Source organism: Heptranchias perlo, chromosome 26 (genome assembly GCF_035084215.1).
Source record: "Heptranchias perlo isolate sHepPer1 chromosome 26, sHepPer1.hap1, whole genome shotgun sequence".
Classification (NCBI taxonomy): Eukaryota; Metazoa; Chordata; class Chondrichthyes; order Hexanchiformes; family Hexanchidae; genus Heptranchias; species Heptranchias perlo.
In genome coordinates, this window is record NC_090350.1 from 11,985,131 (window position 1) to 12,010,048 (window position 24,918).

Consider the following 24,918-nt stretch of genomic DNA (forward strand, 5'->3'; position numbering starts at 1 on the left):
TTTCAGCATCCACAGGTTCATGATTGCTTTTGTTTCATAATATCTGTTGGCAGGAATTACAAATGAGAGAAGCCCCTGTTGTGTGTAAAACCTCATACCTTGATACTTGGAGCAGTCTGTTCAGTATTAGAAAAGCTAGCAGATCAGCTTTCAGTCAGTATAGTTTTGAGCAGGCTTACTAAGATTATTCAAATTATATAAAGTTTTGTGGCCTTGTAGCTCAGCTGGTTAAGATGGGGAGGGGTGAAATTGAAGGGAGAAAAACAACTTTGCAATGGTCTGGAGTTGCCTATCATTACAATTACTGATGCTAACCTACTGCTTATCAGCAGCAAAATGTTTATCTTTTCTGTCTTTGCCATCCATTAATGGTGGAACTTCCAACTAGTCATAAATCGTCTCCATTTTGCTCAATTTCTCAACATCTCCTAAAACTGACTGAATCAGAAATAGTTTCCTCTAAGTGTTTGGGCTGTATTCAAGTTTGGGTCCCAGAAGTGTTGTAATCCACTGTGGCACTGAGCTTGAAAGGGTGCGTATGTTCAGTCTGAAGAGTTGGTGCCAAAAATAGTTATGCTGCTTCACGTTGGCCTTGCTCTGTGTTCATGATACAATGCCATTTTGAAAACCAGCTCTTAAGGACCTGCAGTTATTGCCTCTTGCTGAAACAGCTCTCTTTATGCCGCTGGGTGGTTCCATTTAGATGAGAGAAAACAATATCCAGTGCAGAAAAAATTACATGGCTTTTGGTATCCCAACTGATTATTACTCTGACCTGCTGTGGTCTAATTATTTTTGATTGGTTTCTCCCTCAATTTTGTTTAGTATGCTTGTATACACAATCTTTTTTAGGAGTCAACCTCATGCTAATACAAAAGTGGCACTGTCGTTGACGCCCGCCCCCCCCCCCCCCCCCCGCAAAGAATGAATTTAATTATTGTAAACAATTTTACAACACCAAGTTATAGTCCAGCAATTTTATTTTAAATTCACAAGCTTTCGGAGATTTCCTCCTTCCTCAGGCAAATGTTTCAAGAGCTCCTTGAAGCCTACGCATTTATACATATAGAACAATACATGGTGTTTACAGACTGCCCCTGCAACTGCCCGTTGCCAAGGCAATCACCGTGTTCAGACAGAACCCCCGAATACACATTCAACAAAAAAACAAACAGGGAAAAAAAACAGAGAAAAAAAACAGAGAGAGGCAGAAACATCCGGAAGGCAGAGAGAGCCAGCAAATGACCCATTATATTAAAAACAGATAACATTTGTTCGCTGGTGGGGTAACGTGTAGCGTGACATGAACCCAAGATCCCGGTTGAGGCCGTCCTCATGGGTGCGGAACTTGGCTATCAATTTCTGCTCGACGATTTTGCGTTGTCGTGTGTCTCGAAGGCCGCCTTGGAGTACGCTTACCCGAAGGTCGGTGGATGAATGTCCATGACTGCTGAAGTGTTCCCCGACTGGGAGGGAACCCTCCTGTTTGGCGATTGTTGCGCGGTGTCCGTTCATCCGTTGTCGCAGCGTCTGCATGGTCTCGCCAATGTACCATGCTCTGGGGCATCCTTTCCTGCAACGTATGAGGTAGACAACGTTGGCCGAGTCACAGGAGTATGAACCATGCACCTGGTGGGTGGTGTCCTCTCGTGTGATGGTGGTATCTGTGTCGATGATCTGGCATGTCTTGCAGAGGTTACCGTGGCAGGGTTGTGTGGCGTCGTGGACGCTGTTCTCTTGAAAGCTAGGTAGTTTGCTGCGAACGATGGTCTGTTTGAGGTTGGGTGGCTGTTTAAAGGCGAGTAGTGGAGGTGTGGGGATGGCCATAGCGAGGTGTTTGTCCTCATTGATGACATTATGGTAGGGACCATTAATTATGGTAGGGACAACGACTAGCACTGCAACTTATAGCAATGGGAAATCGCCATCCAGTGTAATTTCAGTAAAACGGAGTAGTGGATGGATTTTTATACTGTATGCCCATAGTGACTGGAAATATACCCAGCAGATTTTGAAACTTAAATTGTTCTGGAGAGAGGGTTTTATGTAACACTGTGATAAACTTCTAGTAGCCTCAGGTTTGTGACTGATGGGGCAGCAGTAATAGATGCAATTTGAGATGAATTAAGTGTGCAAAATGTATCGGTACAGTATTAAAGTGATACCAATGCAATAAAGCTTGATGGCTACACTCAAACGTATCAGACCTTTTGTTTTGATTTACGACATTGTGTGGTAAACTCTGAACTTTAAGTAAGGCATTAGACACTCTTTTAAGTGGCATTCTCCTGAAGAGAAATTATTTGTGATGACAACTCTTCCATATAGAGCTTTCAAATAATTGAATTTGGTGTAACCAGTGATTTAGTAATTGCTAATGTATCACTCACCAGGTTGTCAACTCTGAACTACACACTGTAGTAATAACTGCCTTCATTTCCATTTCATTTCCAGGCTGAAAGCCCATCAGAGGCTTCACACAGGGAAAACATTTAACTGTGAATCAGACGGCTGCACTAAGTACTTTACTACACTCAGTGACCTGAGAAAGCACGTCCGAACGCATACAGGAGAGAAGCCATTTAGGTAAAAGCTTTCTACAGTGCCACAGTTCTTCTGTAAAGCTGATTATTTGTACTTAAATGCAGTTAGAAAATGATGCTAGAATGGAGGGTATTTGTGATAAATCTGTCTAGGATCTCCACTTATTTCAGAGACTTTCTATAATGACTTGCCACTGCCAACTTGACACAACTACAAGTATTAAATATATTTTCAAACCAGTAATAAAACTAATCTGAAGGGTGAGATGTTGATGTTTGTTTGAGTAGAAATTTTAAAAAGTAAACTTAAAACTTACTGCTTCATGGTGTCTGTTCCTGCTTTGAGAAATTTGTGCACTGTAACTTTTCACAAGTTTTAAGGGGAGTTGGTAAATCTACTATCTCCTCACTAACACTGATATATATCATATATATTGTAATGACACTGCACTAGATCATGACTTCTGGCATTATGTGCCTTGTTAATACATATTTTGTTACAGTGAGGGTTATGAACTTGTGCTTTAGAAATGCTCCTGAATGGCTTTCAAATACAATCATAGAAAGGGTCTACTGCATATAGACCAAGCATGTAATTAATTGATTTTTCCCAGGACTGGTGTCAAACTTTCATGTGAAATGAAACAGTTTTTTAAAAAAAATACTTTTTGAAGAGTTTTGTGAAGTTCTATTACTTTTAATACTAGTCTAGATTTCTGCCTTTTCTTCCTCCCATTCCAAAATGGTCAAGTCCTTTGTGGCATACTTTGACTGCTTCTATATCTGAGATGCCTCTTGGTTTGACTAGTATCCTTATAGTCATAGACACCGTAGTATATTGGTAAAGTTCTCCGATGGGTTCAGACTTGCAGTTTATGGTGATACTTAGTGATCTGCCTGGGCTTGAAAGGGTTTCACTGCTTGTGTAGTTTGGGGATTCTAGAATCGTAGCATGCTAACCACTGATATTGAAGTAATTCAGTTGAACATTAACTAAGTACTATGTTAATTGTTTCTGAATCACTAAGTTTAAAATGTTAGGCATGAGTCATAGGAATTAAAGTACAGAATGAGTCCATCCAGCCTGTGTTAGTTCTAGTTCCTCAATTGAAGCTATTTATCCTAATCCCATTTACTTGTCCTTTTATATTCTTTTCAAATACTTATCCAATTTATATTTAAATAATGTTGTAGTCTCTGCTTCAATAGACACTTGTGTTAAAGTATTTCATGTTCTAATAACCCTTCATATGAAGGAGATTTTTCTAACTTCCCCCTTCTTCTAGTGATACTCAATATTCCCCCGTATCACCAGTCTACAACCAGTGTAAACAATCAGTATTCACCTTCTCAAAATTTTGAAAAGCTCTATTAGATTCCCCGTTAACCTTCTCTATTCCAGTGGAAAAAATACCACTTTTTTTATTTTTCATAACTATAACCTCTCATTCTTGATCTAATCTTGGTGAATCTTTGTACGCTTTCCATAACTCTAATATCCTTCCTATAACGGGGTGTCCAGACTGTATATAATGCTTCATCGTGCCTTCTACGCATTCAGTATCACTTCCTTGCTTTATATTCGATGTATAAAACCCAGAATCCTATTTTCCTTTTTTGTGGCCTTTGCTACCTGTACCAAGGGACATCACAGCTGAGTCTTATTCTGTCATCAAATGTCCACGTGCACTACCTGCAGTGGTTGTGGTGTGATACTCTGGACCATTGGGATGCAAGCAGGACCACTAGCTAGTGTCTGTCTTCCCTAATTTGTGGTGTCAGCTGTGGCTCAGTGGCAGCACTCTTGCCTCTGAGTCATAAGGTTGTGGGTCAAGTCCCCCTCCAGAGACTTGAGCACAAAATCTAGGCTGATATTTCAGGACAGTACTGAGGGAGTGCTGCACTGACGGGAAGTGCTGTCTTTCAGATGAGACATCAAACTGAGAGTTTGCCCTCTCAGGTGGACATACAAGATCCCATGATACTATTCAAAGAAAAGCAGGGAGTTCTCCCTGGTGTCCTGGCCAATATTTATCCCTCACCTCTCTTTCTGTCATCCAGGCCCAGAGGAAAGTTGGTCTATCTGATCAGTTAATTTTACAAAATCCAGGGGGGTAGTTACGTTGCAAATAAATGAAATATGTTTAATCTGTTGGCATTCAGAGTTTGAAAGCTGTTGTAATTGGAGCACAGTTGAGACTGTATTGCATGCGTTGTTTCAAAACAGAAAAAATTGTAATTTTGTCATCATTCAATTTTTAGTTTTTTCCTTAAACCCCTATTTCCTTAATATTGCACAGTTCTCCAAAAATTTCTGGATTATGCCAGCTGAACTAGACTTTGCTTTTAATCGATTTCATGAGATTCAACTCAAGAGGACACAAAATAGATGCAGCACAGATGGGACTATCCTTGCTTTTGACATTTCTAGTTACTTAATTGGGCACAGCTGCCATTTAATTTGTCTACATATTGGGGAACAAGTTTTGTAATTTTGCCTTTCTATATATGCAGACAACCAGATGTGTACATTCGTGTATTTCAAAAAATGTGTGTTTTATTTACTAAATCTGTATGATGCTGTTAATAACAATGCGGAAGAAAAACACCAACTAAGTATCAAAAGCGACTTTTGCATTGATTTAACATGGCCAACTCACGATGTGCTGCTCTCACACAGCAGGTGACGACACCAAAATAAACCTTCCCACTTGGGGGAAAAACATGTGGATTTTTCTGCTGCCTGCCTTAATGAAGCTGGCAACGCTACTACAGAACTAAACAAATGTAAAAGCAGCTAATGATGCATAGTGTAGGCGTCAAGTAACGATGTGGATGAGTTTCAATATAAGCCAGTTTAACAAGTTTACTTGAGGAGTGAGGGGTGAAAACCTTTTGGTGCGCTCAGGCAGGGGACTTTTTTTTAAAATCAACTAATGTTACCACTTCTGATGGCTATCCAGCGAGTTGTCTGTATGTGTGCATCTGTGTGAATAGTCAGTTGACTATATGGGCTCTCACGTAGCTGAGATACTATAGGGCACCACCACCAGGAAAACTGACCACAGCATGAGTTGCTGCCTTCAGGAGATGAAAGGCTAGTGTTTTTTTGCACAGGTAACTATGTTGCAGCACTCACCATCTTATGAGTACTGTTCCTCAGCTGCCAGCAAAAAACAGCAGTTTGTAGGGAGATATTCTACAGGGTCCACCAGGCACGATTGATTCCAGCATAATTTGAGTTGATAGAGGCCAACAGGGAGCATTGCTTGCTCTCTTTTATTTTGTTGTAAAAGCCACCCCTGCCAAGCTTTGCGATGCTCAAAAGCTGCCCAACAGCAAAACTCAATGATTGAAGCAGACGTATTTTGTTTTTAAAGCAACCTTTACTGGATTTGGTAGCTGCCTGGTGGGTCCACTCCCTTATCATCTCTCTTGATTGCTTCAGAGAAGAGACTCCCCTCATATGAAGTGCTCTTCAGGAAGCTACAGGGGAACCTTTCAGAAACAATATTAAGAACTATTTAGCTACTTTTAAAATACCTGACTGAGACATCACACTCTCTCCACCCCCTTATCAGCTTTAAAGATTTAGAATTATACACCATATCATTGAAATATTCAAAACCACAGTACTTTTAAAACTTGGGACAAGAACTATGAACTGCCATTTCTAAATTTAAACCAGTTTGGCACTGCAGCTATTTTCATAGCAGGCTGTATGTGGTACAGGAGTGATTGGGGATTCTATGGTTCTTTGTGTTGCATTTGTAGGTGTGATCATGACGGCTGTGGGAAGGCCTTTGCTGCCAGTCACCATCTCAGAACGCACATCAGAACGCACACAGGTAATCAATCCAGTGTTGGTTTCTTTCCCCCCTTTCTCCCTGTTTTGGGAAAGAGCAGAGGTTTAGTGATGTATGCACAGCCTTGTCTCTATCAGCAGAAATTATTTTGCGTAACAGCTGATGACGTTAATAATTTCATGCTAGAAAACGCGCCCAATCTCACCCAAAAGTGCGTGTGTATTTTTCTGCTATGCTTAAAGAGTTACATGGGTTGATGTGTAAGAGTTAATCCTTTTTAATGGGAATATGTTTTCTTAAAATAAATTACTAAAACAAAGCTCCTGAAGTTCACCTATCCATTCTATAGTCTTGACATTTTAATAGTTTTTTATTTCAACTTTTTTTGGTTTGGGGGTGGTGGAAGGGGCTGCAGTATTTTCATGTTTTTAAGCTGTTATTAGCAATAAAACTGGAACAAGAAATTGTGAATTGCTAACTTATTATAGCACTTTCAGCTGTAAAGCTATAGCTTCTGTACGTTGCAGGAAACAATTAGATTTTTGATATGGGCAAGGATGATGAAAGTATACAAGGTGTTGCAAAATAAATTAACTTTAAAAAATATCACTAACCGTAGAAGTGCACACCTCTAAATACAAAATATTATGAAGCCTACCTGAGTGATTTCTCTGATGTGAAATTTAATTGACTCCTGAAATGTTCCCTGTAGCATTGGTCTTGACACAGTATAGTCCTTGTAAAATTACACAGCCATATTTCAGGCAGCACAGGAAAATCGGGTAGTGGTTCAACATATAGCTGCATTGAAATGTAACGCAATGTATTTTTAAATATTCCTGATTTTTTTTTTTGGGAGCTATTATAAAATCTTCATTCAAAATTAGTGGTCAATGTTGGGAAGATTTTTTAAAAAGATTTAGCAGCTTTTAAGGTACTTCCCATATTCAAAAAGAATCCTTCAGAAGGATTACTTCAAAGATTAGACCCATTCTAAACCACTGTTCGAAAAAAGTGGCATCATATTTTGCTATTTTTATGTATCGATCAGCTGCGCAGAGGAGCCATTTCACTTGGTTTTAGATTAGGTGTGTGCCCAAAAATAGATGAGTTGAAAACTCTACTGCAAAAGTGGATGGATATTTTCAAGAATCTTTGCTTTGAACTATTCACTTGGAAGCATCTATATGTTGGAAGACTGCAGTATTTTCAGTTTTTTTTGAAGAGTTTAAAGCGTGTTATCTTGTCGATGACTCTGCAATTGAAAACAATTCACATGGTGCTCTTGCAAAGAGAAATTGGCAGCACCCCAACATTTTGGATTGTCAAGTTGCTATTGGTAACCATTCAGACTATTCCAAGTTATGTAATAGTATAGATCCTCACAGAATGCAAGTAGACCACAGCAGGACGGTGCCTGCTCTTTTCCACACTGGTGATCTCTGGCTGTGGGGAGTCAGTAAGTAGTTTTCTATTGAGGAAAGCAGGAACATGAAAGGGAGAATTATTCGGGGCTGCAGAATGACAGAATTCAGCTGGACATGGTGCATACCACAGAAAGGGCAGAAGGAATTGGAAAAAAGCCTTTTTGATTAACATGATGAATCCCATCTATCCCTTACTTAAAGCTGCCTTCAGTCCAAATGAAATGTACCCCTTTGTGTAAATGGTATTGCAAATATTTTAGTATAATAAACTGTGTTTTTGTCTCTTGCAATGGAATCTGATGTGTGAGTCTGTAGAAATGACTGGGACTTAAAACTAAATTACTGTTGTGTTGTGTTACAGGCGAGCGACCGTTCTTGTGCCCTAGTGATGGCTGTGAGAAGAATTTCAGCACGCAGTATAGTCTCAAGAGTCACATGAAGGGCCATGACAAAGAGAACCCGTTTATTGTGTCGAACCAGAATTCCGTGAATGAGGTTAGTAGCTGTAGACCTTTGTTCCTTTGGGCTTGTAGCACTCAGTAAACACTCTCAGTGCCAACAGTTAGTGTGCTCTCGGCTCCTTGACCAATCATTCAACTTGCTCATGGAAATTGTGTAAAATAGAATAGTGGGTCAGCATACTTGTGGAGGTGTAGAGGCAGTGAAGAGAGGGGAGGTTAAGCAAGTGGGTTAGTAGAAAAGCATTGTTTTGAAATAAAACCAGAAAATGTTGGAAATATATAAGCCAGCATCAGAAAGGAAAAATGACAGATTAATGTTTTGAGTGAAGAACCCTCTTTAGAACTGTATGTTTAGTAGGGGAAGAAATAAAAATAGTGGTATTTAGCTTCACAAATTTGCTTCTGCAAAATGTGATTTATATACAGAGCATTGATGAAGAATAGAATATGCATTATACTTGTACTAAAGATCATTGTGGAGGTGGGTTGAAATCGATGAAGGATTTTATCACCATAGGTTATGTGGATCACAGAGTGATGTGTGTGTGTCTCATTTTAGTTTGAGAAATGTGCCTAATTATTTTTAAGTCTGTTCCGACAAATGCAGTGTACAATGCCTTCTATTGGACCAGTGCAAGGGATCTGGGTTTCATGTACTTTTGGACTCTTCTGGGTCGCTTTGTCAAGTCTGCAGATTGTTGTAGTAGAAAACCTGCATCTGTCGAAAGCAATATGAGACACTAAGTACTGACCATGTTAATTGCAGGATACTGTCCATCCCACTAAAAAGGATATATTTGGGTTATATTTTGGGTAATTATGGTAGATTTACAAATTAATGGTGTCATTTTTTTAATTTGTCACTAGGAGACAAACCAGTCACTTTGTTTAAGTGATCTGAGCTTGATATCTACAGATTCAGAACTCCGAGAAAATTCACAGTCGGTAAGCCACTGCATGTTTTTTGTAACGAAACTGCGATATGCTACAGCTTATACTTGAAAGGCAATTATCTCTTTAGTGCTAAGGTTTTCAAAAGTATTTTTGAAGCGCTCAGTGGGCACCATTTATCCAAACAGTGCTTGTCCAAATTGACCACATAATACAACCGGCTGAACCTCACAGCATGCCCTGAATGTATAATTATTTAATCTCACTGTGGATCTGTTTCTGTGTTGATTTTAATATCATTTAATGCAGTCACGATCAGTCATCCAATTTACTGACATACCTAAATCGTTCACTTACCCAGAAGAAAATCTTTTCCGAACTGTCTCGCTGTATTTAGGTATTGCCTTGGCTCAGTGGCAACACTGTCATCTGAGTCAGAAGGTTGTGGGTTCAAGCCCCTCTTCAGAGACTTGTGCACATCACTTCAGTGCAATACCGAGGGCACGTTGAACTGTCGAACGTCTTCTTTCAGATGAGACATTAAACCGAGGCCCCATCTGCCCTTGGGTGAATGTAAAAGATCCTGTTGCACAATTTGAAGAAAAGCAGGGGAGTTCTCCCAGTGTCCTGGCCAACGTTTATATCTCAACCAACTAAAGCAGATTATCTGGTCATTTATCTCATTGCTGTTTGTGTACTTTATTGGCTGCAAAGTGCTTTGGGACATCCTGAGGATATGAAAGGTGCTAAATAAATGCAAGTTCTTTTTTCCTTTTCCTTTCTTTCCACAAGGTGATTAATGTCGTTGGGATAACTAATCAATTCTGATGTAAGCAAATTCTTTGCTCTGTACCAATATATACAAGTGTCCCAGACTTATTCCTTCCTCAATTGGTAATCAGACCTAGTCTACCCACTGTTTTAATCCCTCTCGCCTTTTGCCTATGAACAGAATTCCAGGATGCTTTAATCATTAAGATGAAAAAAGAATCTGTCCACTGTTTATACAAGGACAAGTTTACAATTTTGATGCCAATAGCAAGCAGATAAAACCTTGCCCCTATATTGTTTTGCCTCATTTGTTTTCAGGATTTTTTTCCCCCCACTTATCTCAACTGGGGCAATGATTGGGGTATTTGAGCCAAGATGGGGAAATGTATGCCAGGTTTTCTGCTCCTGATAGCAAGTCAGTGACCCTGGAAAATGAATCTGTGAACCTAGAAGGCACAGGCATGATGGGCTGAATGGCCTCCTTCTGTGCTGTATCATACTATGAAACTACTATAAGGGCAAATTTAGTGACCCCCTCGGTTGAAGGAAATGCAAGTCAAAGGATCAACAGTGGAGTGTTGTAGCCTTATCCCTGACTCGTGCTCTCGAGATCACTGAATTCACCCTGGAGTGAGAACCGAGTGAGGCTTGACTGAAGTGTTGAAGAGCCCATGGGCTCTCAATCCAATGGGAACTGGAGACTTAGGGGGAGGAGGGGAAGAAATATGGAATGGGAGGAATTGTAATTCCTAATTGAGCAGACAGTTGGAATGTGAATTTGTGATGGGAGGAAAAGATGAAAAAGTTCAGATTGGGTTATGATGGAGCAAACTGGACTGGCTGAGTGTCACGTTCTGAATTTATCAGAAGCCAGAAATGTCAAGCCACTTTAGTACAACTCCTCACCTCCACCCCCATTCTCCTCCCCACCACCCCCCCCCTCCACACACACATCTTTCATTGATTGTAATGCAGTACAATTCCTGTTTTGTTTCCTCTGTTAGACCCAAGGACGGGACCTGAGCACCATTTCAGCAGAAAGTATCTTTGAATCCATGTTTCACAATACTGATAGCTGTACCAGCCATGAAGGCTCCCAGCAAACAGGTAAAAACAGACTGATTGATTGAATCTCTGTTGTCTGCAGCATTGCAGCTTATTTCAAATTTATTAACACTGCGGGTTTACTCTCTTCAGCCAAAAATAAATGGAAATTTCTAGTAACTCCTGTGATTTTTGTGTTTAATATGATTTAGTTTTCTTCTAACAAACATTTATTTTGCAGCCAAATAATTACAAAATAAGGCAGTGTTTGAAGTCCCCACAACATCAGTTTGAAACACATGTTGATTACATGGACGATTTGGAAGGAGTTGTAATCATCTGCTTAGAAATGGAGTGTCAAGAAATTTAATGTTAAAGTATATAGATTAATGGTTTTTGATAATGCGTAGGTTTTCACAAAATTATATATTTCACAAAATTAGGATATATACTAAACAGACTTTATGAACTCCTATGAGACAACATTACAAATATCTTTTGAGTTGATGAAGCTGAACTTTGAGTCCGGGGAGGATAAGATGCCTCAAGATGCATTCTTCTTGAAGTCTTCCATAAAGATCTTGGCCCCACCTACTGTTCCTTGAGATTGTACACCACGGTTGAATGGAAGACAACAGTTGAAAGGCAGATACTCTTCAGTGTGGTGTGGGAAATATAAGGGAGAGTCCCCTTTGTGGGTTGCTCTTGTATACTTCCAAACCAGCTAAAGAGCCGTATTGACATAAGCCTATTAAATTGCTTAGGTACTCTGCAGGGAATGCTGAGTGTATGGAAGTTTGGAGATGGGGGTGTGGCGGCGGTGAAAGGATCATAGGAACAGGAGTAGGCCGTTCAGCCCTTCAAGCTTGTTCCATTCAGTGAGATCATGGCTGATTTGTGTACTAACTCCATTTACCTGCCTTGGCTCCCTTAATACCCTTGGCTAGCAAAAATCTAACTATCTCAGATTTAAAATTATTAATTGAGCTAGCATCTACTGCTTTTTGTGGGAGAGAGTTCCACACTTCTACCATCCTTTTGCGTGAAGAAGTGTTTCCCAACTTCTCTCCTGAATGGTCTGGCTCTGATTTTAAGGTTATGTCCCCTTGTCCTAGACTCCCCGCCAGCAGAAAAACTTTCTCTCCATCTACCCTATCAATTCCTTTCAAAATCCTAAAAACCTCAATTAAATCACCCCTTAACCTTCTATATTCCTGGGAATACAAGACTAGTTTATGTAATCGCCTCAGAATTTAACCCCTGGAGCCCTGGTAATATTCAGGTGAATCTGCGCGCACTCTTTCCAGTGTTAATATATCCTTTCTAAGGTGCAGTGCCCAGAACTGTACACAGTACTCCAGATGTGGTCTAACCAGGACTTTGTATAGCTGTAACAAAACTTCCTCTCCTTTATATTCTAGCCCTATAGATATAAAGGCTAATATTACATCAGCCTTTTTGATTATTTTTTGCACCTGATTACTACATTTTAGTGATCTGTGTACATGGACCCCTAAATCTCTTTGAACCTCCACTGTTCCTAGCTTTTCACAATTTAAAAAAATACTTGGATCCATCCTATTTTGGTCCAAAATGGATGACCTCACACTTACCTGTGTTGAAATCCATCTGCCACAGTTTTGCCCACTCACTTAATCTGTCAATGTCTCTTTGTAGTTTTACGCTCCTGTCTACACTACTTACTATGCCGCCTGTCTTTGTGTCATCAGCAAACTTGTATATGTGGCTCTCTATTGTGCTATCTAAGTTGCTAATAAATATGGTGAATAGTTGAGGCCCCAGCACAGATCCTTGTGGGACACCACTAGTCGCTTTTTTCCAATTCGAGTACATACCCATTATCCCTACTCTGTCTTCTGCCACCTAACCAGGTCAATAATTTGCCTTCAATTCCATGAGCTTTAATTTGAGCTAACTGGTTCTTATGTGCAACCTTATTGAATGCCTTCTGGAAAGGACCCAAATATTGCCTGTAGAGTGTTACAGGGCTACAAAAATAGAAGCCCAAGAGGACTTTAGGTTTGATCCCTGATCTGTACTGAGTTGGCTAGTCTCAGCCGAGGCAGTGGTCAGGCAGCACAATTGGCTTCTACGTTCCTGGACTAGAGGGGGATGGGGGGATATCAGCCAGGCTTTCTGCTACTCATCACTGCTCAATGACCTTTGCTGGAAAATGAGCACATGTGGAGGCTGACTGAGGATTGGATTTGTTAAGCTCCAAGGTAGCAATTACCCACTAATACACACTATATACAGGCAGTTGGTTGAGGTACTAAAGGGCTGCCTTTATCTGTGTAGCAGCGCACTAGCACAAGCCATTGCCTTAGGAGAGGAAGAGCGATAACCAGAAAAATAGGGAGGGGGAGGGGAGGGGAGGGGTTGGTAGTGCCATGTAGACTAGGTTCATTATGGAGCAGGTGAAGAATGAGGATTACCATACATTACTAGAAAGCATAATGACTTTCTCAAAATGTGTTAGTTATTTCAGAATTATTTGTATTTTCTACTCTGTCTTGACCAGACAGTAAAAAGTGAGGTAGACAAGTACCTTTCTGCCCATGGAGAGAGAGAGTGGTAAAGATATGGTAATTCTTAATCTTTGGGTCCCCATTGGATCATATATATTTTAAAGATTCATGGAGGAACGGATTTAAGGATTTAGAACAAGAGTGCAGTTTAGTTGGTGTAATTACTATTTTAGTTAAATTTATCTCCTCTTCCTTCTCCACCCCCCCACCCCCACTTTACACCAACTAAACTGCACTCTTGTTCTAAACCCTCCTGCACAAGGCCTATCTGGCACAGAGTAGGAGGCAAAAGTAAGTGTAACTCCAAATTCCTCTTTAGCTGAATTCTCAGGACAGTGAAAGGAAAGGCAAATTGTAGTTTTCACGTGGAAAAATTGCTTCAGAATGCTACAACCTTAGACTTGACCCAGTTCCCCTTGTAGCGGGACAGTTTGCTACAATCTTCAGAATAGCTTTTGGAGGTATGGAAATGTGAATATTGTCTCTCGGACTTTGTGCCACACCGTGCTCTGCCACTTTCAAAGAAAATGAACAGATAAAATCAAATCCCTCTAAGGATATTTTTTCCCTTCTAGTAAATGAGAATTGATTATAAGAACTATACACCCCATAGGCCAATAAAACTTCAATCATTGCTTAAACCTTTCATTCAACTTATTTGGGAAATGGTTTGTTTGTTTGTTTCTGCATTAAGTTGAAGTTTGCTTTTTCTGGCTGGTCAGTGAATTATAGAGCATCCGAGCTGTAGCGTGGGTTTACAGCGGTGTTTCTTCCTGCTCGGCATTTATGATTTGAGGGGGTAAGAAGAGGGAATAAAATCATAGTTGAAAAATTGGTCTGAAAGTTGCCTGTAACTTGCTAAACTGTAGTTATGATTTTGTAGAAACTTTTTGGAAAAATAAATTGTTCTTTTCTCTCCTAAATCCAAAGATGGGATGATTGGAATACCTGGACTGTATGGCAATGATGCTCAGCCTGCACCCAATGTTAATACTGCTGTAGGAGACCCTGGATCGCTGTTGTCTTTTTCCATCCCACTTCAAACCATGACACAGCCAAATGTTGAGAACCATTCCCAGCAAGCAGCAGGCCCTGTCTCCACTTCATTGGATGCTCTGGCTACCAACACACACCAAACAGCGTTTGTGAATCCCACCAGCATTTTGCAGACACCTCAAGTGCCTGTCCCACCGATCACGCAATTCTCAACCAGTCAGCAAGAATTCGTTCAACCTACTCAAACGCAACAGCCACCCACACAAGGGCTTCCAGCTATGCCCAGTAATGGCCTTCCATCATCTGGTAACGCAGAGTCAATGCCAGCCATGGTACAAACTGTGCCTTTAGGTACAAACACTTCTGCTATAACAATTACTCCATCACAGAGCACCACTATTCTACAGCCCAGCATTGTAATGGCAGACCAGAACCTACAATGGATCATCAATGGAGCCAGCACTGTTCAGCAAAACTCTGAGCAAATGGTGAGTGTGTATCGTTTAACCAAAACTTTTGAGTAGTGTTGAGATGGAGGGACAACTCAAGTATTGCCACAATCTAACTTGTCAGCTTGGCTGAATTGGTAAAATTCTTCCCCTCGGTTAGAAGTTTGTAGACCTAAATCCCATACCTAGATTTGACCATGTAATCTAGGCTGACACTCCAGCTAACGAGAGTCCTGCATTGTTTATAGGTGACATCCTTTGGATGATCTGTTGAATCAAGGTTCAGCCTGATTGTCCTGGTGGTTTTAGTGGATATTAAAGATCCCATAACACTCGTCATAGGTTTGCAGGAACTTCTCCCGTTGTTCTGGCCAACATTTGTCCCTCAACCAACACCAAAGAAGTACAGGTTAACTAGATCATTCACCCTATTGCTCTCTGTAGAATGTTGCTGGGTGCAATGGATGGCAAGTTTTCCTAGAAAGCAGCTGTTAACTGAGTTCAAAAGTAATTCATTATGTGCTTTGCCATGTTTTGATGGGACAAGGCAATATGTAAATATAAGTATTTCTGTTGATTTACTTGATAAATTAAAATAATATGTATAACCGCCCAGAACTGTCCTTTCCCCATATCTGTGTTTCCTCCTCTTCTCCCTTCCCCCCCCCCCCCCCCACCCCCCGCCACCCACACAAAAATGATTATGGTATTTCATGGATGCTGCTTCTAAATAATTTACAAGCAACGCAGCTACATTGTGATGAGATGCTGGGTCTGCCTATTGATTAAATATAATCTCAGACAGGTGCCTGATGGTATCTGTTCAGAAAACCTTTGTTTAAAAGTTTTGTACTTGGTAGTAGAAAAACTTCCAGAGAAGATGTTTCCACTTGTGGGGGAGTCCAAAACTAGAGGTCATAAATATAAAATAGTCGCTAATAAATCCAATAGGGAATTCAGGAGAAACTACTTTACCCAAAGAGTGGTAAGAATGTGGAATGCGCTACCACAAGGTGCAGTTGAGGCAAATAGAGATACATTTAAGGGGAAGCTGGATAAGCACATGAGGGAGAAAGGAATAGAAGGGTATCCTGATAGGGTCAGATGAAGTAGGGAAGGAGGAGGCTCGTGTGGAGCATAAACACCGGCAGAAACCAGTTGGGCCGAATAGTCTGTGTTGTAGTTTTGATGTAACTTGACATGTTGCTGGAAACTAGCATCACATAATTATGATGTTGGGTGGGCATGGTTCAGGTGTTGTTGATGCTTAACTTGAAATTTTGCTCCAGTTTGAGTTGTGCTCATCATAACGAAGTATGGAATCGGAAGGCTGATAGCCCATGAAGTCTGCTTCCAACAGACTGTGCAGTTTGCACTCATGGACGCTTGTTAGTTTATTTAATCTCTTGCATGGAGTGAAGAACCACAGGGAAACTTTTCACAGTGAACAAAAGCACCGTGATATCAATGTAATATAATATACCCCTGGCCAGTTTCATTGCAAAAAAAAAGATTTCTCTGGCTCCACCTAAGACTGATACCATAATGTTCAATGAAGTGTTTGAACTGCTTCTTCTCTATAATCTCTGATCCTTTCATTTTCCTTGTAAAGGAGTTAATTAGCACAGTATTAATTATCTTCCATGGAAGTTTATTCCAGACACTCTGAAACATTTCTAATTTCTAGTCTCATTTTACGCATGCCATTTTTTTTAGTCTACTGCTTTAGGGAATAGCTTTTTAAACTGAAGTCCCCAGGATCCCACAGCATCTCTAGGAGGAGTCGGGGAGAGGGTCCACAAGGTCATCAGATAAAATCACACTAAATACAGCATAGAAGGAGGCCATTTGGCTCATTTGAGCCTGTGCTGGTACTACATCTAATCCCACTTGCCTGCCCTTTCCCTTGTCCTTTTGAAAATCTCTTAAACCTCCCTTAATCTTCTCTGCTCCAAATTTCTGTGTTTGCTTACTAGCACGTTTCCATCGCTGAATGCTGATAAAAGCATTTTCTGCAATGAAGGCATTGTTTTCCTTTGTGTAACTGATGTACTATGTTTCAGAAGTTGTGTCGATATTTGCAGGGGTGGCCTGGGGGATGGTTAATAATTTCCGGTGGGGGGTCCCCCTCACAAAAGTTTGAAAAGCGCTGATTTAGCATCACTGAGAACATTATCATCCAGAAGGCATTATGTTATAGTATTTCAAGCAGATGCATCCTATGAATCAAAACTTGTACATTCATGTGTGAGGTACAGTATTTGACTTGAGCGTGCTTAAACTGATTCTGAGAAATGATGAGTCCAAAATCTTTCCTGAATATTTTCACTGAGTCACTGCATGTTGTTACTTGGCCAAGCCTTCCACAGATCCTATTCTTATTGCCTTACTGTGACAAGCAGTCCAGGCAGGGAACAAACAATCCTGGAAAACCCCCAGCATTTATTCCTCTGGGCCTCCAAAGGCACATTTCCTTTGCAGATTTAAAAGAAACACAGTATGCAAAATACTAATGAGGCAAAGAAAACAATTGCTGCATATTGTCTAGGTGCCTCTGCCTAAAGGATAAATATTGGAGCATGAAACTTCCTTGATGCTTCAGCAATTAAAGATGAGTTTTCTTACAAATAAATAGAAAATGCTGGAAACAAACCAGGTCAGTCACCATTGGGGAGAGTCTTTTATCTTCTCTCTCACCACCCTCCCCCTTGGTAAATCTCTATATTGAAGGAATGAGGTAGTTTCTAATTGTCACTAAAACAGATCACCTGGCCATTTATCTTATTGTTGTTTGTGGAATCTTGTGTGCAACTTGGCTGCTGCATTTCCATACATTGCAGCAATGACTACATTTCAGAAGTACTTTGTTGGCTGTGAAGCGCTTTAGGACATCCTGAGATTGCGAAAGGCTGTATAAATGCAAGTTCTTTGTTCATTTTCTTTTCCCTCTTTCTCCCATGTGCACACTCTTTTGCTCGCTCTCTTTACTTTAACAAATAAAGGCAACAATGATTAAATTAGATGTCTCCAGACAGCTTAGTGTATTTAGCCCACACATGAGGTGATGGATTTTTATAAAATGTACAGCTACTTGAAGTCATTCTTTAAATTACATTTACATTTGCCTGTCTTTCTATAATCACCAACCCAAACAAAATGTAGAATGGTTATTGTTGGAGGTATCACAGAGCTCTGCTCCTGTCACGCTGACCAGCTATTTTGACTACCAGAGTGGAGAATAAATTTGATATTAGCCCTGTGAATGCTGTCATCATTGGTGCAGTTAGATGCCGAAATTAATTATTTCATCAAACTGAATATTAATGTGTGTTACTTGTGATTATTGATTAAGTTCAACATTTATTCTTTCTTCTAATAACTGCATTTTATATTTCAGAAACAGGGGCCTAAAGTAGAAAAGGTGTTTTTTACCACAGCAATACCAGTTACTGGCAACACAGGTAACTTAGATTTTCTATTTTCTCCAAATTACCAGGTTTTTCAAATTTTAGTAAAAAAATTTGAGCGGATTAATTCACGTTCAGGTGGAATACATTAAGGTGTCTGAGCTTTTTTTTTCATGGACCACACAGGTGAATGCTATGGTATCTTGGGCATCAGACAACGTTCTGATTTAGAACTTATCCAACAGAGACCAGAGCATCCTTTCCAAACCTTAAGAACTATTTTTTTTATTTGTTCTTGCGATGTGGATGATACTAGCAAGGCAGTTTTTATTGCACATCACTAGTTGACCTGAGGGTGTGATGAGAGGCCTCTGGCTTGAACCGCTGCAGTCCTTGTGGTGATGGTTCTCTCACAATGGTATGGTAGCCCAGTGGTTATGGTATTGTACTTGCAATCCAGAGGTCATGGCAAGTTGTAAAATTGAATTCAATAAACTTGGTAATTTATGCACTTAGAAAATAACTGTAAAACCCCAACTGTCTCAAAAATATCCTTCAGGAAAGGGAGGTGCCACCCCTATCCAGTCTGGGCCACAAATGAGTCCAGCTCCACACTGTGGGTGACTTAATGCCCTCACAAACCAGCAAACAAGAAATATTAGCACACACAGGACTGAATTGCCTGGGCTTCGATGGCTAGGGTGTGGGAATACATGAAAGCATTTCATGAAGATCAGTAGGATGTGATTTAGCAGGCTGACCTGATAATTCATGAGACTACTGGGATAGTTAGCACTAAAAGTGGGATATAAACAGTGTCCAATGTAATCTCAGATAAAGGTTTTTTAATAAAAGTAAATAGTTTGCAGTATTTCATTTGTGCTGATTCTAGTGCAGTAGGAGATGGTGAGAGGTCGCATCCTCCACTCACTACTGTAGACGGACCAAGTGCAAGAGGAATCAAAGAATGAAACAGCACAGAAGGAGACCATTCAGCCCATCATGCCTATGCTGGCTTTTTGAAAGAGCTATCCAATTAGTCCTTTTCCCCATAGTCCTGGAAATTTTTCCCTTTCCAAGCATTCAAGGAGTAGGGAAACAAGTATTCATGGAGTAGGGAAACAGAGGTTCCAGCGGCTAAGCAGACTTACTAAATTCAGTGTATTCCGGGGTTGCTAAGTCCATACAATAGTTGGTAACAGTGTATAGGTTACTTCACGTGGCTGCCATACATTTCAGACCTATGGATATTTGAATAAGGGTGCCCAGGAAGTGTGGTGGAGCATGTCGAACTACCTTTCACTAACCCTGCATGTTTGCTACCAACCAGGCCAGCTGTCCAAGTATTTTGTTTTTGTGGGCTGCATATAAAGTTGAAATCAATGTTCCATTAATTTGCATGTATCTCAAGCTGCAAACCCAACATATCTTGATATTCTGATTCAAACTTTATCTAAAAATGAAGCAACACTGCAAAGAACTATTTTTCCCAAAGCTCCAGGCTCCAACAAGGCAAACCGGCGAGTAATAAAAGCACAATATCGGTGATGGAGCTGCCTCTGCTTTGTGGACCAGATGGTATCTTATAAATGTGCGTAATGTTCCATTTCTCATTCTTGCAGGAAGCCCAGTGCAGCAAATAGGGTTGAGTGTTCCTGTCATAATCATCAAGCAAGAGGAGTCTTGTCAGTGCCATTGTGCCTGCCGTGATTTGAGCAAAGAAAAAGCCTCCAGCAGCAAGGAAAACCCACCACAGGAAGCCGGTTCTTCCCAGATTCCCCCTGTTCAGGAGCAGACACGGCTGCAGTCTCAGACTTTTCCTTCCGGCTCCGAGGGAAGCAGTCAGGCTACACAGCCGCTCTTGCAGACAGACCCCCAAACAGGCTTGAACAATATGGATGTGACTGCGTTTCTTTCTCTCGAGAGTCCCGTAACCCCTTCAAATCTGTCTGGTATCGAGGCAAATGACATTCAGGCGCTGCTGCAAAAGGTGGAAGAAGAAATAGACTTGAACAGCAGCTTCTCCAAGTAAAGGTGCTCAGTCATGGCTGTTTTTCTGGATTTTTCAAAGAAATTCCCAGCTTTTACTTATGCAGGATTTAAAAAAAAGGGACCCTTTTACACAGAAGTGCCGTTTGCACTGAGCATTTTGCTGTGAAATGGATCCAGAAATGCTTTGTGTAAACCGAAAAGAAGAAAGAAGCTTCTACTCCAGGTTCAGTTCGGAGTCGAAACTTCTGACAGCCTTGGAAGGTTTGGTTGGACCTGGATTGTATCTGGAGTCTCGGCAAGCAAGCGAGAGAGGGGGTGGGGGGGGGTGGCCTGGAATCGTTCCACAGAAAATGAATGGCAAACATCAGTGCTGTGACGCGAGGGCAGCCTATTGGTGTTCAATGCATTGTGTGCGCATTGAACAGCAAGCTGTATTGAGAGTTCTCCCAAATTGGTTGCACTGTAAGTGGGCAGGTTGCAGGCCTGAGGCCAGTTGGGTTTGCATCATTTCACTGGTTCAAAATCTGTGAGCTGCTATTTCTTGACCTACAGAAAATGCTGGTGGAAGTTCTGATGGACCAGTTTTAAAAAAAAAGAAAATTATGGTGAGCATCTGATTTCTGCCACCAGAGGCTTTTGTGATAGCCATTACATAGCTCACTTAGAGCCCCTAGTGACCAAACACAGAACTGCAGCACTATAGCACTGAGCAAATCTGTACATTAAGTCTTGGATCCTGAACATTTTTACATGGTCAGGCCTGCAATTTATTTTCAACTCTTATCTGAAGTGGGATGTTTCCAATTATTATAAATGTAAGTAAAAATTCAGGTCACTTTAGTCCTTATATTGTGCTTCTCCTGGATTACGATTGGTGAGAATCGCAGAATACTGTTTAGAATGGATTACGTTACCTGGCCTGTTTTCCAAAGTTAAGTAAGACTTGCTGGATTTCAGTAAGTTGGTGTGATGCAATGTGCTACAATGCTGTCTCTTGGAGCTGGGTTGGGATCCTGTCCAGGGCAATGGAATGAGCTGCTAATAATGTTCAGGCTGTCTCTATCTAATTCCTGAAGGACATGAGATGACTGAATGAAACTTTTCACAATTGAGTACTATTTGGCCTGGATTGGAAAATCTCAATCAGAGAAGCCTTTGGGAAATGGCTGGTTTGAGAAATGGCAATGTCACACTGGTACAGGAAGAAAAACTGTTCTGAGCTTGAGTTGAGGTACATGTTTTGGGCAGTCTTGCAAGGGTTCTAAGTTGTATTTAAGTTGTGATTGAACATGGTGACACTGCAGGGGAAGGGAACATTTTCTCTTTACACACCTATAATCCTTGTTTTTCTTGATGAGCATGCAGTCTCTTAATTAAAAAATATATCAAAATGAGCTCTTTGTAACAGGAAAACCATTCCGCTGAGAGAAGAAAAATCTAAAACTCATTGTGTTCCAAAATTAGAACAAATCCAAGTCTCCGTACCAAAATGCTATAGGATGTCCCAATGTGTTTTCAAAATGTTTCCAGCACTTAAGAATTCAGAATTAGTCAACTGAATGATTTAATATATTGCGTGATTAGTATTCTTTGCACATTTACTGCTGTGACAGGTCCTCCCATAAATGCAATGTGGCTGGGAAATGCAAGCATATTAAATAACCAACTGCTTCCAATTAACACTAGACAACTGTGTAAGGTTGCTAGTCATGCAGATTCCACTTGTAACTGCACGTGAATGTACAATGGAGCCCTTCAGATTACGAATGTGGGAACTGAATATATGGGAATGTAATGAGAAATTTTTCAGTGCTACATGCGAAAGAGTCCTGACTTTGTAGGCCACTTGCAGAAGCTTACTAAAGCCCACAGATTTAGATTTTAAATAGTTGTGTTAAAATGTGTTTTTTATATATTAACACTGGGCATATTTATCACAATCTGTTTTAGGACCATTCCGCTTCTGTTTTCCACTGCAAGACTTCACCAAGTTGCATTCAGAGGTTCGAAACTTCTGGATAAAACTGAGATAATGAAAGGTGAAATCAGTAATTGTGATGCTGCTACTGTGGCCGCAAATTTAACAAGTAATACTACAAAAGTTTATTCCTGTTTGGCACACCTTTTAAACCAAGTTCCCTCACCTGTATTTGTTCAAACAATTAATTAATGAAACCGCTCCAAGTGACAGTGGAAGTCCGCACAAAATAAATTGTTTATATATCAACACACTAAGTCCAACCTGCCACAATAGTGTAAAGTTGTTGATAATTTTTTCAAACCCAGGTCCCAGGGATGATTCAGCCCAAATCAATGAAACTGAAAGAATCCTCTCACTGTAAGGGTGCTAGCTGAAATATGTTTAGGCAGTTTCAACCCAGTTTTAAGTAGTTTGAGCCACAACTGTCCCTAATTTTATACCAATTACATTGTCGCTCAGCGAGGCCATAATTGTTGATGTTGGAAATGGAAAGATCATTGGGGTGCTTTTCTGATGTCTGCCTTAAGTCACTTTGGGGCAGAAGGTGTTTTAACTCTGCACCTGCCCGTGCTATACACACCTGGGAATAGTTGGTGCTGACATTTGATGCAAAAGGTGTTCAGCACAGTTGTGATCGGAGAAGAACAACAAAAACTTGTTTTGGTGCTTTTTCTTTGGTGAAGGTGGGTAAAGTAATGCAGGATCCCGTCTATTGGAGGTAAAAAGAAAACTATGAATGCTGCAAATCTGACATAGAAAATTAGGTCAGTCAGTATTTGCTAGAGACCAAGAGCCCTTTGGACCTGACCCTTTATCAGTCCCGGAACCCAGCATTTTCTTCTTTTAAAATTAAGCCATCTGTTATGCCTGATCAGAGTAACATTCTACATTGGGGATGTCATATTTAAATATGTTGATATCAATAGGATCTCTTTATATATTTTAGGATAAGTGTACTAACTATTTGTAAATGTTATATTGCAACTTACATTGCTTAATTACCAACTCAGACTATTATTTTGGATGGTTTCTTAAGAGTTTGGATTATAACTTTTATCTCACAGAAGGGAGAGGAGAACTCATTGCAAAATTGTTCTTATCATCTGAAAAGTCACATGTCTTAAAAAAAAATAATCTAAACATAAGCTTCCAATCCTTATAAAATTTCAGGTCTTCCCTTTTAAGATTTGAATAGGAATTGTTCTATTATGGCAGTTGACAACTAATGATCATGTTAGGCCAACTGAAATATTTTTTTGGTTATTAATAAATAACAAAACAGGGGAGGGGATAGTTGAAAATGTAATTCAAATGGGTTCAGAATAGAAAAGTTTAAACAATTACACCATATCCCAAAACCATCACATGTTGCATCTGTATGTAACGTTGGGCTGGACTGGCATTGGAGGACCAGTTCTGTAATATCAAAGTATTGGTATTCGAGGCATTCTCATACCAACACTAATGCTTTCACTTCATTAACAAGCTTTGTCTGGATTATGATTTATAGTTTCTGTAAACAGGAGGACCAGTGATTGAATGCTTGATCCAATCACACTGTCAGTGTTTATTTGGTTTCAAGGTACAGGTGGCATCACTGAACTACTGTTTGGAATCTGAATCTTTTCAGTTGTCGAAAGAAATTACAGTCTACTTCAGATAACCCAAAGCCATTTTTGTGCTTCAAAAAAATGAATTATCCAGTAATTTGAATTAAGCAATGTTAATAAGAGTAAAGTGGCAATTCAGAATTAAGAGGAGTAGACTGTAATTTGGAGAAGGGATTATAAACCAATTGCCTAAAGTTATTCCTTTCTTGGTGAGTTTATGTGCAATAGAAGCAATTTTCTTTTCAGTGTTACTGACCTGGAAGGTGCAATTAAAATTGCAATTAAATTAATGTTTGTATTAAGAGTTTATTCTAGTGTCATTTTATAATTCAAATATCAAAATATATTTTGATGGAATATTTGTTGTTTAGAGTGTAATTAACATTGGAAAATGTAAAATTTTATTTCTTAAAGCCATACTATTAATATATTTACTTTCCTATTCATCTAGCGGTAGAGGTAAATTTGCAGCATAAGTTTGCTGTAATTTATTAATCTAGGCATTTGGGATAAAATATCTTTTTTTTTCGAATTGCAGTCTGAGTTTAGTTAGAACTCCGTTCATAATGCAACCCAGCAGCAAAGAAGAGCTAACTATGTTCTGATAGAAACTTTTATTTATTGACTAACTAGCTTGATTCTCTGGTAATGAGGAGCTTGCCTACTGATTGGGAACTAGAATGTGACCTATAATCAGCATCAAACTTGAGGCGAGGTATAGCTATATACAGGATCTCTCTGTATCCCGAAAAATGTTGCTCTGTGTTGCGGCACCAGAAGATGGATATTTTCATACATTTTACAACCTTTGTCGCGTGCCGTCTTCATTATTTTCACCGCTGTTTCAAATTCTTTTGGTTCCTGTATTATCCAGTGGCCTGTTTCACTGTAAACTCTATGTACCATAATGCAAGAGGACTTATTTTTAGAAGCTAACCATCAGTTTTAAGTAAACACACATAGCTTGGACGTATTCAAAGTGAATAGTCAG

The 24,918-nt window shown here is 40.0% G+C and overlaps 1 protein-coding gene across 1 annotated transcript in view; it reads left to right on the top strand.

The window, feature by feature from the left end:
* The window catches only part of mtf1 (metal-regulatory transcription factor 1), a 60,074-nt gene extending 35,820 nt beyond the window's left edge, over positions 1–24,254 (top strand). Inside the window, exons 4-11 of the mRNA XM_068006433.1 lie at positions 2,455–2,586; positions 6,318–6,391; positions 8,138–8,271; positions 9,105–9,182; positions 10,904–11,006; positions 14,423–14,976; positions 18,335–18,398; positions 19,967–24,254. Coding sequence (XP_067862534.1) covers positions 2,455–2,586; positions 6,318–6,391; positions 8,138–8,271; positions 9,105–9,182; positions 10,904–11,006; positions 14,423–14,976; positions 18,335–18,398; positions 19,967–20,376 — 1,549 coding nt within the window. The 3' untranslated portion in view covers positions 20,377–24,254. The remainder of the gene's footprint in view (positions 1–2,454; positions 2,587–6,317; positions 6,392–8,137; positions 8,272–9,104; positions 9,183–10,903; positions 11,007–14,422; positions 14,977–18,334; positions 18,399–19,966) is intronic.
* Positions 24,255–24,918: the final 664 nt, after the last annotated feature.